The sequence below is a fragment of the Micromys minutus genome (genome assembly GCF_963924665.1).
Source record: "Micromys minutus genome assembly, chromosome: 1".
Lineage (NCBI taxonomy): Eukaryota > Metazoa > Chordata > Mammalia > Rodentia > Muridae > Micromys > Micromys minutus.
This window is the reverse complement of record NC_137969.1, coordinates 169,548,346-169,563,420: the sequence shown is the minus strand read 5'-3', so window position 1 is coordinate 169,563,420 and position 15,075 is coordinate 169,548,346. Positions and strand designations below refer to the sequence as shown.

Genomic DNA, 15,075 nt, shown 5'->3' with positions numbered 1-15,075 from the left:
ACTAATTTTTGGTTTGGTTTGGTTTTTTGAGACAGGCTTTTCTCAGTGTAACAGCTCTGGCTATCCTAGAACTTGCTTTATAAATTAGACTAGCTTCCTAGAAATACACCTGCTTTGACTCCCAAGTACTGAGACTAAATGCCTATGCCACTACACTCAGCTGAGAAAGTAATTTCAAAAATGCATTTAAAAAATCTAAACAGCAGTCTCAGAGATTAAGAGCACTGGCTGCTTTTTCAGAGGTCCTGAGTTCAATTCTCAGCAACCACATGGTGGCTCATAACCATATATAGTGAGATCTGGTGCCCTTTCTGGCCTGCAGGCAGGATGCTGTATACATACATACATACATACATACATACATACATACATACATACATACATACATACACACACACACACACACACACACACATACATACATACATACATACATACATTTTAAAAAGCACTCTCCATATTGCTTGGTATAGCTAATAACTCAAAAGCTGCTTTGTATGTAAAATTTCAAAATTGTTTTAAAAATAAGAACTGTATTTTATACTTCTTGCTTCTTTTTTGTTGTTTTGGTTTAATGCTTGTTTGTTTGTTTGTTTGTTTTGAGACAGGTTCTCTGTGTAGCCTTGGCTGTCCTAGAACTCACTCTGTAGACCAGGCTGGCCTAACTTCAGAGATCCACCTGTCTCTGCTACAACCACAAAAGAATATTTGAAAGCTTCTGTTTCGAAATACAGGCATATCACAAAATAGACACAGAACACATTGTGTTTAGGAATTATAATCTTTAGGACTATAATCTGAAGGATCATAAATTAAATTTTAAATTTCTAGTTGGGTTTTTCCCTTATGAATTAAGCTGACTCAATAACTATAACCACCATTATTTTTCACTTTCCTAATTATTAAATGTGAAATATCACAATTACATATTTTGAGCTTATGCTATAGTTCTGTTAGTAGAATACACACAAAGCCTTGGCTTCAGTCTCTGACACTCCAGAATGGGGCATGATGGCACAGGCCTGTGAAATCTCAAGGCTTAGAGGCAGAGGTAGAAAGAACAGAAGTTCAAGGTCATCATTTGCTACATGACAAGTTTAGACCAGCTAGGGTACATAAAGTTTTGTTGAGAGGAAAAGAATAAACAGAAATTTTTTAAAAATCAGAAATCCAAGGTCACACTCTGTCCCATAACAAAATTATATATTTGAGACCAGTGAGGTGGCACATCCAATGATCCAATGAAGGTACCGGCCACCAAGCCTAAAGACTTGAGTTTAATACCTGGTGAAAGGGAAAAAAAGCAACTCCCAAAAGTTGTCCTGATTTTTACAAATTCATATGTACCTATACTTGTACACACATGTGTACACACATACAAATTAATTTAAATATTAACTTACAAATAGGTTTTTACACAGTATTTTTAAACTTGGATAAGGTATAATGATAATTGTGTTCATCTTATCACACTAATATTTCTTTTTCTTTTTTACACATATGCTTCCTTTGGAAAAGAAAACCCAGCAAATTAAGGGAGGGAAGAAGAAACAGAGAAAAAGCAGAGATGCCAGCTAGCCTTAATTAATCTGACTTCTAGAGTCCTAAAAAACAAAATGTAATGACCCCTGGCATCTTTCTATATGTCAGCCACATATGCAAGTCTGTCTTCTGAAAAAAATCTTAAACACCTGTGTCTGATTTTTTTCACTTAGTAGAAAAAAAAAAAATATATATATATATATATATATATGATATGTAATATACTTTCATCACTATCACCAGAAATGCTCCTTTAATGCAAAGCCCTGGTTACCTTAGTCCACCTACTTCAGGAGCTGACACACTGGGGGTGGGGTGGGGGTGAGGGATATCTCCCCAAGAAGGTCTCTAAAGGAAGATTTCCCAAAAGAGGATATCCACAGTAGAATCCCCACATTTAATACTTTAGACGCTTTTGCAAGAATTAACATACCAAAGTTCATCTTCAGTAGCTCTTGAATCAGTACAAAACTACTATGCTAATGTGTTTTATACACACACAAACACACACACTAAGCCAACTCTACTTCTACCAGAGTTTACACAGTTCAACAAGACTCTTTCCATTACTCAGAAGTATAAGGTTCAATAACAAAGTTTACTTTTAAAAAATGCTTATTACTATGACTCTCATGTGCAGGGAGTGAGGGACTATCTTCATTACTTGATTAGCATCTCCTTACATAAAAACAATTTAAATATATACACCACACTCATGGTGCACTCATGGTTAAACTCAGTACTTGGGAGGCAGAAGCTATCTCTGAATAGTCTTAAAAACAAAACCACTACAACCAAAAGTAAATTTAACATGAGTTCAACATTAAAGAAAAAAATCTAAATAAAGAATTGTTTGCTAAAGTTTTCCTCTGACTCTTTATAAAGGCAAGGGTTATATTTAATTAAAATGTTAATATTTAATAAAAACCTCAAGCAATTACAATCATCTAAAAGTATATCTAGATGATGTATGATTAAACAAAAGACAAAATACTAAAGTCCTACAGACTACAGATACAAAATTTTCAAGTAAGGAATCATCTGAGAAGACCCAAAAATGAACAAGTAATATAAACCTACAAATTAGTATGCAATGCTACCTATGAGCAAGAGTGGTCATGTTATCTGTATGCTAATTTGCAGAGTATTCAAAGACAAAAACCAATGCAACAGTTACATCATGGCAGTTACTATAATGCTATAGAAAACTAGTTATTAGAGTAACAATAAGAATTTTATCTGAACTGTATACAAAAAAAAAAAGTATAGCACTCAAACTGGGGTCAAGATGGCAAATTGTTTATAAACTTATTCCTAACAACAGTTTAAAATAAAATTAAAACATAAACCCAACACAAAACTCAAAAAAGGTGGAAAGACTATGCTTACATCAGAGTCCTCAACGTGTATTGTTTAAAAATAACTGAACAAAATATGGTGGTACATGCCTGTGATCCTAGCACTGAAGATGCTAAGGCAAGAGGAAAGACAGTTTGGAGGCCTGGACTGCATAGTGAGACCCTGTCTCAAAAAAAAAAAAAAAAAAAAAAAACTAGTTGAGTCACTCCTTCTATGAGAGTTTACAAATTTCAACAGGAGTTTCATTACTCAGAAGTAAAGGCTCCATAACAAAGCTTATTAAAAAATAAATAAATGTTTGTTAACTACGATTGTCATGTGAAGGGAGGAAAAATCTCTCTTCATTACTTGATTATCATCTCTTTACATTAAAAAAGTTTAAATATACACAGCACACTCGTGGTACACTACTAAAAATCAAAAGAAAAAACAATCAAGACATGGTAAAACATGATGCGCTTTGTCCTAACTATATGTCCAGGAGTTCACAGTCAACCTAGGCAACACAGGAACACACTCTCTCTCAAAGAAAGAACACAACTGAAATTCATTTGTTATTAATAAAGTACACTACAAGTACTACCATTCATTGATGGAAAGAATAGGAAATTGTATGGCCATTTTAGAAAATATTGGCAGCTTTTCAAAATTAAGCATAAACTACCACATGGCCCTGCAATCTCATTCTTTGGAATCTATCCAATAGAAATAAAAACATGTCCTCACCTATGATAAATTCATAAACAAAATGCAATATATATTCATGCAATAACACTATTCAGCAATACTAAAGAACAAAATACTAACATGCTACAATATAGATGAACCTAACTAAAAATTATACTAGGGAAAGAAGCCAGATGCAATGATGGCATATTGTGTGTGACAGTTTAAAATAGAAATGTCCCTCACAAGTGTGGATATTTGAACAACCCCAGGTGGTGGTGCTATTTGGGGAAGCTGTAAAACCTTTAGGAGGTGGAGCCTTGCTAGAGGAAGCATGCTACTAGATGCTTTGAGAGTAAAAAGCCTCACTTCCAGTTTGTTCTCATTCCTGTCTGTGGTTGGAAACATGAGCTCTCTCACCTTCCTGCTCCTGCTTCCATACCTGCTACTTACTGCCATGCCTCCTTTGCCATGAAGCACTCTTATCCCCCTAGCACTGTAAGCCAAAATAACCTTAGGTCTACATATTACCTTCGTCATAGTGCTTTATCACAGCAACAGAAAGTAACTAATACACTGTTTGATACCATTTATGTAGAATTTGTTTTTTATAAAAAGACAAACTTATACAGACCCAGCACTAGGACTGGGGTCAATACTGAGAACCTAAACAATAGAATTTTAGAGGTAATGAGAACATGTTAAGGTGACAATTTAATTGAATTGCAAATGTAAAATGGATGAATTTACAGCACATAAAGTATACCTCAATGAATCTGAGGTGTAATGGCACATGCTTTTATTCCTAGCACTCAAGAGGCAGAGGCAGTTAGATCTCTGTGATTTCAAGGCCAGTCTGGTCTCTACATAGTGAGTTCCAGGACAGCCAGACCCTCCCCCCATCCTGATGAAAATACAAAGACCTTGAAAAGCTAGCAAATAATAGTGTCATTTAACACCTTTCCCTCAGCCAGACTTTAATTTCAGACCTGATTCTAAGAACAAATAAGAGATAGCAGTATGCACACTGTCTATGCCTGCAAATTATATATTCAACCCATTATGAGGATTCATAAGCAAATACAGTATTATATATTACTCCTTTCCTCTAATTGAACACCACTAGCAGAAAGAGTAACTCAAAATTCATTTTGTAACTATTTTAAATATAGAAAAAGAAAATTACATTTATTAAAAAAAGAAACATTAAAACATTAAATAGATAAAAGTTAAATAAAAATGTAGTAATCATGGAGTTAACAGAATGGCTCCGTGCGTAAAAGTACTTGCTGGCATGTCTGATAACCTGAATCTGATTCCTGGAGAAAGGAGAGACTCAAAAACTGTCCTCTGACTTCTGAGTGGCACAAATATATATGCATACACACAAATAAATATATAATATAATAAAAGTTGTTTTATAATATGCTTACTATCTGCAAGTTTTTCAATAGTCTTTCATTATAACTTGTAATGACATCCAGATCTTTCTGTTTTTTTGTTTTGTTTTGTTTTTTGTTGTTTTTTTTTGTTTTTTTTTTTGTTTTTTTTTTTGACATTGGGTTTCTCTGTGTGGCCCTGGCTGTCCAGGTACTCACTTTGTAAACCTGGTTAGCCTCAAATCCGTGACCCATCTGTCTATGTAAAACACCTGCAATCGTGATCAAAATCTCTCGTGCCCTTTGACTTTGTTTTTAATTTTGTTAGTAAGCAAATATTGCTTGATTAATAACAGCCAATATACTGTTTTGAGGATTAACCTGAAACATACTACCATTTTTTCATCTGTTCTTGATCATGAAAAGCTGACTTAACACAAAAGTTACCTGGCTCCACATGGAATTAGATGTGATTAACTAGAAGCTAGGGCAGGGGAACAGATGACACACAAATGACTAACAGCTGTTTAGCCCACATAGTGTCTTAACTTCACCTAAAATACAGAACAAAATTAGGTTTTATCTTTCTCTAAACACAGTTTCAGTACAACCTAAAAAATGCCTACATTACAATTTACTTTTCCTAGGAGACCAACTGTTCTGACTTCCCAAACCTATCTTCTCAGCATACAGTTGTTTGCCTATCTTCCTTCTTATGAATAGACTAAGGCCAAATGACAAGAACATATCAAAACACTCAGGGGTCTATTGTGCTATCACTTCTACAGGGACTACACCTTTAAAAATATTATTCCTATTACTTTAAACTGAAGTACTTTTTAATTCAACAAATAGCTAAAGAACATTAACAGGAAGGTAAAAACAGGTATATCCTAATAGTTTACCTTCTATGCATTAGATAAAAAACTCACAAGCCAAGTGTTGTCCATAGCCTGTAACCCCAACATTTAGAAGACTGGAGCAGAGGCTCATGAGTTCAGGAACAACCTGGGCTACAAAAACCAGTCAGCTATAAAGTGAGCTCTTGATTTCAACAATAATAAGTAAATTAAATAAATAACCTCAAAGGCCGGGAAGTATAAAAAAAGACAATACTTTAACACTGTAAGACTTCCTTAGTGCCATTTACCCAAGTATTAAAACAGACTTGCTTCTCATCTCCAGAGCTAAACGCTAGCCTCAATAATGAAGTGTTAGAAACTAGTTCCTAATCTGCAATCCCTTAAAAGTAAATTTCCTATCACATACATAACTAAAGTTGTTCAAAATCTTTTACAGAATAAAGTAAAATAGGCATTATATAAAAGGAATAGTTACAAAGCACTTCAGATGCCTGATAAACAAGCCATAAAGTCCTTAGAAATATCCTCCAAAAGAGTTAACGCCAATGAACCAAAAAGCAACCCTAATATGAAAGAGAAAGAATGAGTGAGAATAAATATGAGAATGAGAAGACAAGCCACTGTGAACAGACCACTATCCAGAAAGGTAACTGAAGGTCATTTAAAACAAGCCAACTGCAGACCTGTCCAAGAACATCTACATTAATGTACTCACACTTTGAAGGATCAGGAAAGCGGGATTCAAGGAGAGCAGCTCCCAGCAAAGATACAGAACCACCACCATGACTTGATACTAACTTACATGTTAACTCCATATAATAAGCTAGCCCACTACTAGTAAGTATGCTTTTGTGGGCTGTGGCTTTTTGTCTTGTTCTGCTTTCATTTACTGTGTGTATGTGGCACAGTACAGATGTAGAGATCAGAAGACAACCTGTAGGAGTCATTTCTCTTTGTTCACCCTGTGGGTCCCAGCACTCAAACTCAAGGTTTGCCAAACTCAGGCTTGGCAGCACACACCTCTACTAACTGTCACCCCACCAGTCCTGGGGATTTTCAACGGCATATCACCCTGGACCTACAAGGTTGAAGTGAGCTATCAACTTTCTCTCCCTCAATAACCCTCATCATGAGCAGCCAGTACAGAATAATTTTTACATCTAAGATGCTTTCTATCTTACTAGTCATGGTTGGCTGGCTGCCCATTCTGCAGACAAAACTAAAAAAAAAAAAAAAGAAAAAAAAAAGTTTCAAACAAAATTTGGTTAGACAACATAACCATGACTAAGAATCTGAAGAAAAAGTCTACTAGTAATCAGAATTTTGGCAAGGACAACAAGAAACTCAGTAAAAAAGGAAAAATACTTTTCTCAAAATAGTAGTAGTGATAGTAATAATAATAATAATAAATGAGACTGCTGAGTAATCTGAGTAACTAGTCATGTGGAGGAAAAAAGAAAATCAGCTTCAATCCCTAACTCACACCATACACTAAACTTGGTAAAATGTATCCTAGACCTATCTATAAATGTTAAATCATAAAGGTTCTAGAATAAAAGCAAAAGAGAGTATTTACATGCCATAGGGCTAGGCAACAATTGCTTGGGCAAAAAAAGGCAATAACCCTTTTTTAAACTGGTAAAAAAGACATACCACATACTGAGAAAAACCTCAAGACAAATTTCACAGCATTCCCTCTGTACACAAAATCATTTCTATGTCTAGCACATAAAAACTTGTATAACCACCCAACTTTTCAAAAGGGCAAATACTCTAATAGATGATTCACATATATTTATATATAAATAGCCAATATATGTGGTAGTCATCAGGATATGCAAATTACAACATAATGAACTACCACTACCCACAAAAGGGTTTTGTTTTGTTTTGTTTTCCTTATGTTAGGGAAGCTGTGGAATAACTGGAATCTTCCCTCCTATGTTGTTGGCACAAGTGTAAAATATAAAATAGTTTAACTACTTTAAAAAGATCTGGTCATTTCCTAAAAAGCAAATATACAAATAACCTATGACACAGTAATTCTACCTTATTATCAACCCAAGAGAAATAAGAGAAAAAAGTCCTTACAAAGACTTAACACTAATTGTTCATAACAATTTTTTTAAAGGCAAGATTTCACTATGTAGTTGGGGCTGGCTTGGAACTCACTCTGTAGACCAGGCTGGCCTCAAACTCAGAGATTTGCCTGCCTCTGTTTCTGTGTGCTGTGATTAAAGGAGTGACCTACCATGCCCAGCTTGTAACATTTATTAAAGGTATTTATATTTATATTATAAATAGCTCAGCAAGCAGGAATAAGCACTACTGCCTGGCCTGACAAACTGGAGGTAGATCTTGAAGTCCACATAGTAAGAGAATCAACTCTCAAAAGTTTTCCTCAGCTCCATACACACATACCCACAAATAAATAAATGTAAAAAACAAAACAAAGCAAAAATGAAGTTTTAAAGCAATTAATCTGTATATTCTAAATATCCACCTCCTACTTCACACAAATGAATACATACAAAGTCATTGTTTATCTTTTATTTTATTCTATTCATTTTCATTACATCTTCAAAACAGTCTCAGACATTACTTATGGGAGTGAACACATGCAACTGTATCTTAATTGGGTGAAGAGCAAGCACTCATGGAAAGAACCTAAGTACTCTGATAAATATTTTCATGATCTGGAGCCATAGCCCAGAAGCAGATACTTGCCTAGAATGTGCAAGGCCTTGAGTTTAATAACCAGAACTACCAAAATTAAAATTTCTATACAGTAATATTTTCATATAGTTACTGGCAGGTACCAGTTTTAATAGGTGTTTCTGGGGACTGGCAGAATGCTCAGCAGTTATAGGCAGTTACTGCCAAGCCTGACAGCCTTAGTTTGATTACTGGAATCCACATAGTGGAAGGAGGGAACTGGCTCCTGTAAATTGTTCCCTAACCTCCACACCTGTGCCATGACATAAAACACTCCACACAAAACACACAGAAATAAATAAGAAAATGTAGATTTAAAGTTTTAATTGGTATTTTATTTTTCAACTCAATGAAATTGTAAAATAAATTTTTGATCACCTTTACCCATTCATAAAAACCTAGGTACTGTATGTTACTATAGCCACATACTCTTTAAAAGAACAAAATAAAATCCTAAAGCATAAACCGTAAGACATTTCTCCAGCATACATGTTAGTTAAGTAAAACACATCAGGCAAGCAATGTAAGGATCTCTGACAACACAGGAATTTACCCAAAGGTTATCACTTAAGGTCCTCCCTTAAAAATATTTCAAAATTACTGACCTTCAAAAAAGGCTCAGCGGATAAACGTACTTACAAGTCACCAAGCCCGACAACCCCATGACCTGAGTCTAATCTCTAGAACCCACATGAGAGGAGAGAACTGACTCCCACATGTTGTCCTCGGACCTCTACATATGGCAGGGCACATGCCCACACTCAAACACACAAGATAGATGTTTGTTTTTTAATTTCAGAAGCAAGTCTCTCTCAAAACTATTTTATATAATACCAAGCAGCTCACAATGTGCAACTTCAAAATAGTTGCATATTTCAGAGACAAATAAAGTAGATAGCCTCTGCAGAGAAACAAGATAATTTAGTCTATGCCGATAGTGTCCTAAAATTCAGCCCTATGTATGCTTGACAATGAGTAGTACTTACGAAAGCAAACTCAAAATGATAATTGCATGCACTTTAAAACCGTAATAAGAAATATCTATAACAAAAATCATTTCCTGCCTCAAAGAAAACATAAAGCTAGCAAAAATGTGCCAAATGCACAGAGGAAAAGTAAAATGAGTGTAGACTAAAACTTTACATGCCATCTTGTATAACTTTTTTTCCTTACCTACTGAAATGTTTTATAAAAAATTCTGGTATGTTTCATCTCACTTGCCATATTTAGCAATATATAACTTCCAATAGTGCTTTCTAAGCTTCTAGATACAGTAACTAAATTTCAGGCTGTTTGTATTAGACTAGTAAAGGTATGTTTTCTAGAATAAAACCAGAAGAAATATAATGTTAAGAAAAGCAATGATTTAATTGTGAAAAAAAGCTCATAGCAAGATTTCAAATCTTTAAAGTGATAACAGCTATTATTTTGTGAGCATTTTTTAAAACATAGTTTTAAAAACAATATCAGTTTAAAGACTACAGAGTTACAACTTGGAGGCATGAAAAGGCTGTGAGGATGAATAGCAGTGGTGACTGGCACAGCAGTGTGAATGCACATATCACCACCCAACTGTGGTTTTCAACATGGTTTAAATGGCAAGTTTTATGTATAACAGTACTACAATTAAAATTTTACCATGATTGTTTGGAAAGAGTTTATTTGGTTTATAGTTCCGTACCACACAGTTTCTCATCAAAAGAAGTCAGGATAGGAACTCAAACAGGGCAGAAACCTAAAGACAGGAGCTGATGCTGAGGCAATGGAGAGGTGCTGCTTACTGGCTTGCTTCCCATGGCTTGCTCAGCCTGTTTTCTTACAGAACCTAGGACCACCAACCAGCCCAAAGATGGCACCACCCACAATGGGTTGGGCCTTCCCACATCACTAAGTAAGAAAATGCCATAACTCTAGCTTGTGTCAAGTTGACATAAAACCACCCAGCACATAATTCATTCTAAAACTTTATGATAAAATTTACATAACTTAGATATAACTTTAATGATGTTTTCAACTGTTATGAATGTGCAACAGAGGCACCAGGAACCTCACTTTAAAGGAATAAAGGGCATTTTTTGACTTAATAACATTTGCTATACTCTAGAATAGCACCTGTCCTTATTCTCAATGACATGTAATCAACTAAAAGCAGCAGTAAGCCTACTGTCAAATAAGCATTTGAAGTCAACCCTCGTAAGGGTAATATGTCACTTTAACAAATGTGGTGTATAAGCACTCAATGAAGGAACTGTTACTGACCATGTGTAATAATTTAGGCAATATTTTAATAAGACAAAATAGTCATGTCACAGGTATAAACAACTTGGGTGCAAGCTCAGAATGACCCTAATAATGATAATTAACATCACTAACAATACAAAGAATGACTGTGAAATGTAAAAACATTTCTATCTGGAATTGAGACTGAACCTGAGATTTACAGAGACTATTTTTAACTGAACTTTCTGGCCTAGGATCAAAGTTTTGCTAGCAAAATACCAAAGTGAAAATGCTGGCGGTGATGCCAGAGAAGCTTTGCTTTATCTACGAAAAGGCTATGACCTCTAAGCAACTAATCCTAATCTGCAGATTTCCAAAACGTCCACAAGAACACAGGAACCCACTACCAAACAAAAAAGCATACTATATCCCCCCCCAAAACAGTCAAAATCTCTATATTTATACATCCTATAGAATGATACCCACTCTCTAGTCAGTTCCTGCACTGTGGCCAAACAGCACTGAGTCACTCTGCAAATGGTTCCAGAAACCTCAAAGGATAACCAACGGCCTCAGAAGAAAAGTTAGTCAGTGGAAAGGGAGGAGACAGTTTTTCTCATCAGAGTCACTAGGCATCTCCTAGAAGGGCTCAGAACTGACACGCTTTTTGGCACAGAATGCCTGATCACCCACCCTATGCCTAGCCCTCCAGAACTAATAGAGTATCTTTTTTCAACTTCTCCTCGGGATACACTTTCAAAACACTTTCTCCCATAAATGAATCTCTAGCTGCACACTAATCAAATTCGTTTGCCAATCATAATCACTTCCCTCAACATGACCAGAAGTATACCAGCATTCTACATGGCATTTGTTGTAAAATGTGTTTTCTTAATCAAGCTCCAGCTAGCAGCCTTTCCCAAGGCTCTTAATTTGGATCTTGAATGCTATGGGAAAGACAAGATGAAGGGGAGAGATTTATTCCATTCTACAACTCAGACTCATTTCTTGGCTTCAGAGCAACAATCTCCGGAAATTTAATTTACATAAATTCAAATGCACTAAATAGCTACTATGGAATGTCCAAAAGCAACCGAAAACAGCAAACTTAAGCTGTGCGTTCCCAGATTCCGGGCGAAGAGGATCGAGGGCAGCTAGCTCTTTGTCATGTGCCCCAGGTGGTACTCCCAATAGGAAGAGCGTCGGATTTCTTTCTCCCTCGATTTCACTCTAGCTCCCACACTGCGTGACACTTTCAAATTGGGTAGTCTAGTGTAGGAAGCACGGCCAATCCTCCACCTTTCCGCCCCAAACCAACTGGGTAGGCGGGAAGGAGACCAGGGGTGTTTCCTCCCCGCGCTCTCCAAGAACGGGGGCGGCCGAGATGACACTCGCTCCACAGGGAGGTGGACCGGAGAATCCCAGGTAGGGTATCCACTCCGGAACCTGGGTCTCCAGCCCCCCGGGCAGCCGGAAGCTGAGCGGATGGGCCAAGGGGGGGACCAGGCAGAGCCGGGAGTTCCCTCCCTAGCCCGCACCTACCAGCAGGCTCTCCACGTTGATGGGCGAGCGAGGGTCTCGGATGAGCGCCTCCAGCTTCCTCTGACGGCCCGCGCCCGCCCCGTCCCCCGGCGCGGCCTCGGGGGCGCCGGGCATTTTCCCCGTCGGCGGGGGCCGGCTCATGCCGCTTCGCCGGGCCTAGCGCCACCCGCGGAACCTCCGCCCGGGCCCGCCGCGCGCCGCTGTCTGAGGAGCCGCCCGGCCCGGCCGGGAGCAGCGAGGCACACGGCGTCCCCGCCCCTCAGCCGCACGCGCGCCGCCCGGCCCGTAGCGAGCTCGCCAGGACCCGGCGGGCGGGAGCGGGGAAGGGGCGCCCGCGCCGCGCCGCACCGCCCCGCCCTCGGGGCTCAGGCCGCTAGGGCCGCCGCCCGTCCACCCGCATGTCGCCGCCGGCCGCCTCGCGCGCCCACAAGCCCTCTCCCCCTCACAAGCAGTCCTAGCCGCGTCCCTACTCGGCCGCGCGCCGCCGCTACCCACAAGCCCCTCCGCCCGCGGTCGGCCGCGCGCGCTCCCGCCCCGCCCACCCCAGCGCGTCCCCGCGGCACGCCCCGCCCCGCCACCGAGCTGAGCAGCAAAGCTTCTTTTCCGTTCCCGCCTGGCTAGTCTCTCTGCCTTGTCTGGCGCGCTCCCAGGGCTGGGAGGCGGGACGGGTGGCAGCGCGGTGCCCCGTGGTCCCCGTCGTATGTCTCGCGTCGCCGGCCCGACCCAGCGGCCTAGTTGCCGTCCGCGCCCCCCGCCCGCTGTGTCCCGCTGACTCAGCGCACAGCTATGCAAGCCGCGCCGAACTGCAGCGCCCGGGGTCAGCGCCCTTCCCAGGCCTGGCGCGCCTAGGGCCTTGGCCTGGGGCTCCCAGGGGGCGGGGAGGACGCGCCCCTAGCCCGCGCTCAGAGTGTGGGACTCGTTTGAATTCTGTTCGGGGACTGGGAGGCCTGGAGGAGTTGTTTCTGCCTCCGGGACACAAATCCTAGGCTCTCCGAAACCTTTGTGCCCTTCCCTCACCAAAGTGTCCGCCTAGCCTTAGACCTTAGACACTGGCCAAGGAGGGCAATAAGGAAGCGCTTCTACATTCGCAGGGCCCTTGCTTTGGAGAGTGAAAGGGGCTGCTTCTTCGCATTCCTGCCCTCTTGCTGCCCCCCCACCCCCTCGAGCCATTGGTCAGTTCCTCTCAGGGCGCAATCTGAAAACTATGTGCCAAGAGCTATAAAACTGTTCACAGAGCCCCTTTGACCCAGTAAGGCCATTTAAGGAAGTCCAAGTGTAAGGAAATGATCCGAAGAGAGAAGGACTTTACATGAAGATGTTTACAGCCAGGCTATTCAGAATGTTCCCAATGACCAGAGCTCTGGGAGTGGACTCAGTCTTCCAGCAGCTGAATAATCCAAACGAGCTCTTGTCGCATTCACGTGAAGAATTCTGCGGGTGTTGCAGGCCAGTTGAGAATACAGGAAAATGTACCGGAAGTGGAAAAATGCAAAGGGGATTATGAACACTCTGAAATGAGCAGCTAAACAAATAAGAACACACTTGCTCCTAACTGAGTGGGATTTTTCCCCACTTGTAAAGATTTCAAATAGGGTGTTGGCCTCATATATCTTTAATCCCAGCTCTGGGGAGAGACAGAGGCAGGAGGGTTTGAGGCCAACCTAAGTCTAGAGAACGAGTTCCAGGACGACCAGAGCTACACAGAGAAACCCTGTCTTGAAAACAACAAAAATGCTAAAAAAAAAAAAAAAAAAAAAAAAAGCACATATTGAATTTCTAAATTTGAAAACCTGTATTTATTGCCGGGTCATTCTCAAGAGAAGTTACAGTGTAATGCCCCTAAATCGTGGACTGTAAAGCTCCCTGGGCAAATCTACAGCTAGGCTACAACCCTGGCTTGGCCAAAACTTCATGAACTTCACCCAGACAGGTTCCAGGAATGTCTCTCCTGGGGAGAAACCACTCTGAGTTGGATTAAGAAAGGAAGAGGCCCTTGATGGCTCAAGAGAACCCTTTTCTCTTGTAAATAATAAAACTGGCTTCTGGATCAAAAAAGTTCTTCAAGTCTGTAGGTGAATTTATTCCTTCAAACCTCCACAGACCCAAAGCTAGAAGAGCCAGCTAACCACTCTTTCCACTGGAGCATGGTAATTAGATAATCATTATTACAGCTCTTACAAGTCCCTTTTCCTGGTGATAGTATAATGGACTTTCAAAAGGAACATTGTGATCTTCCTGTTACAAATTAATTTTGAAATGACTGGCTATATGTGTTTATGGACTTTGGTGGAGTAACCATGATCACAAGACTTAAAGACCTGTTTTAAAAAGACAACAGTACCCTGGAATGGTAATCCACCTCTGTAATCCCAGCACTGAGAAGATAGAGAAAAAAGAATGGAAGGATTCAAGGCCATCTTTAGCTACATAGAAAGTTTGAGGTCACCCTGAACTATAGGTAGCTGTATCTCAAAAAAAAAAAAAAAAAAAAAAAAAAACCCTAAACTAAACAGGAAGCTAAGAGTAAAGTGTTTATCTTGCAAGCATGAGGCCCTGATTTCAATCCCCAGCGCCCATGTAAAAAGTCTTCCACATACCCGTAATCTCAGTGCTGGGGACACAAACACAACAAGATCCCTGAGGCTTGCTAGCCAACCTAGTCAAACTGAGGGGCTCCAGGTTCGGTGACTGTATCTCAAATAAATAAATAAATAAATAAATAAATAAATAAATAAATAAGCAAAGCAATTGAGAAAGATAATGTCTGATCTCCACATATACCAGCACAC

General features: G+C 39.6%; 1 protein-coding gene across 1 annotated transcript in view; it reads right to left on the bottom strand.

The window, feature by feature from the left end:
* Positions 1 to 12,754, bottom strand: part of ROCK2 (Rho associated coiled-coil containing protein kinase 2) — a 95,899-nt gene extending 83,145 nt beyond the window's left edge. The window contains exon 1 of the mRNA XM_080929676.1: positions 12,287 to 12,754. Coding sequence (XP_080785802.1) covers positions 12,287 to 12,427 — 141 coding nt within the window. The 5' untranslated portion in view covers positions 12,428 to 12,754. The remainder of the gene's footprint in view (positions 1 to 12,286) is intronic.
* Positions 12,755 to 15,075: the final 2,321 nt, after the last annotated feature.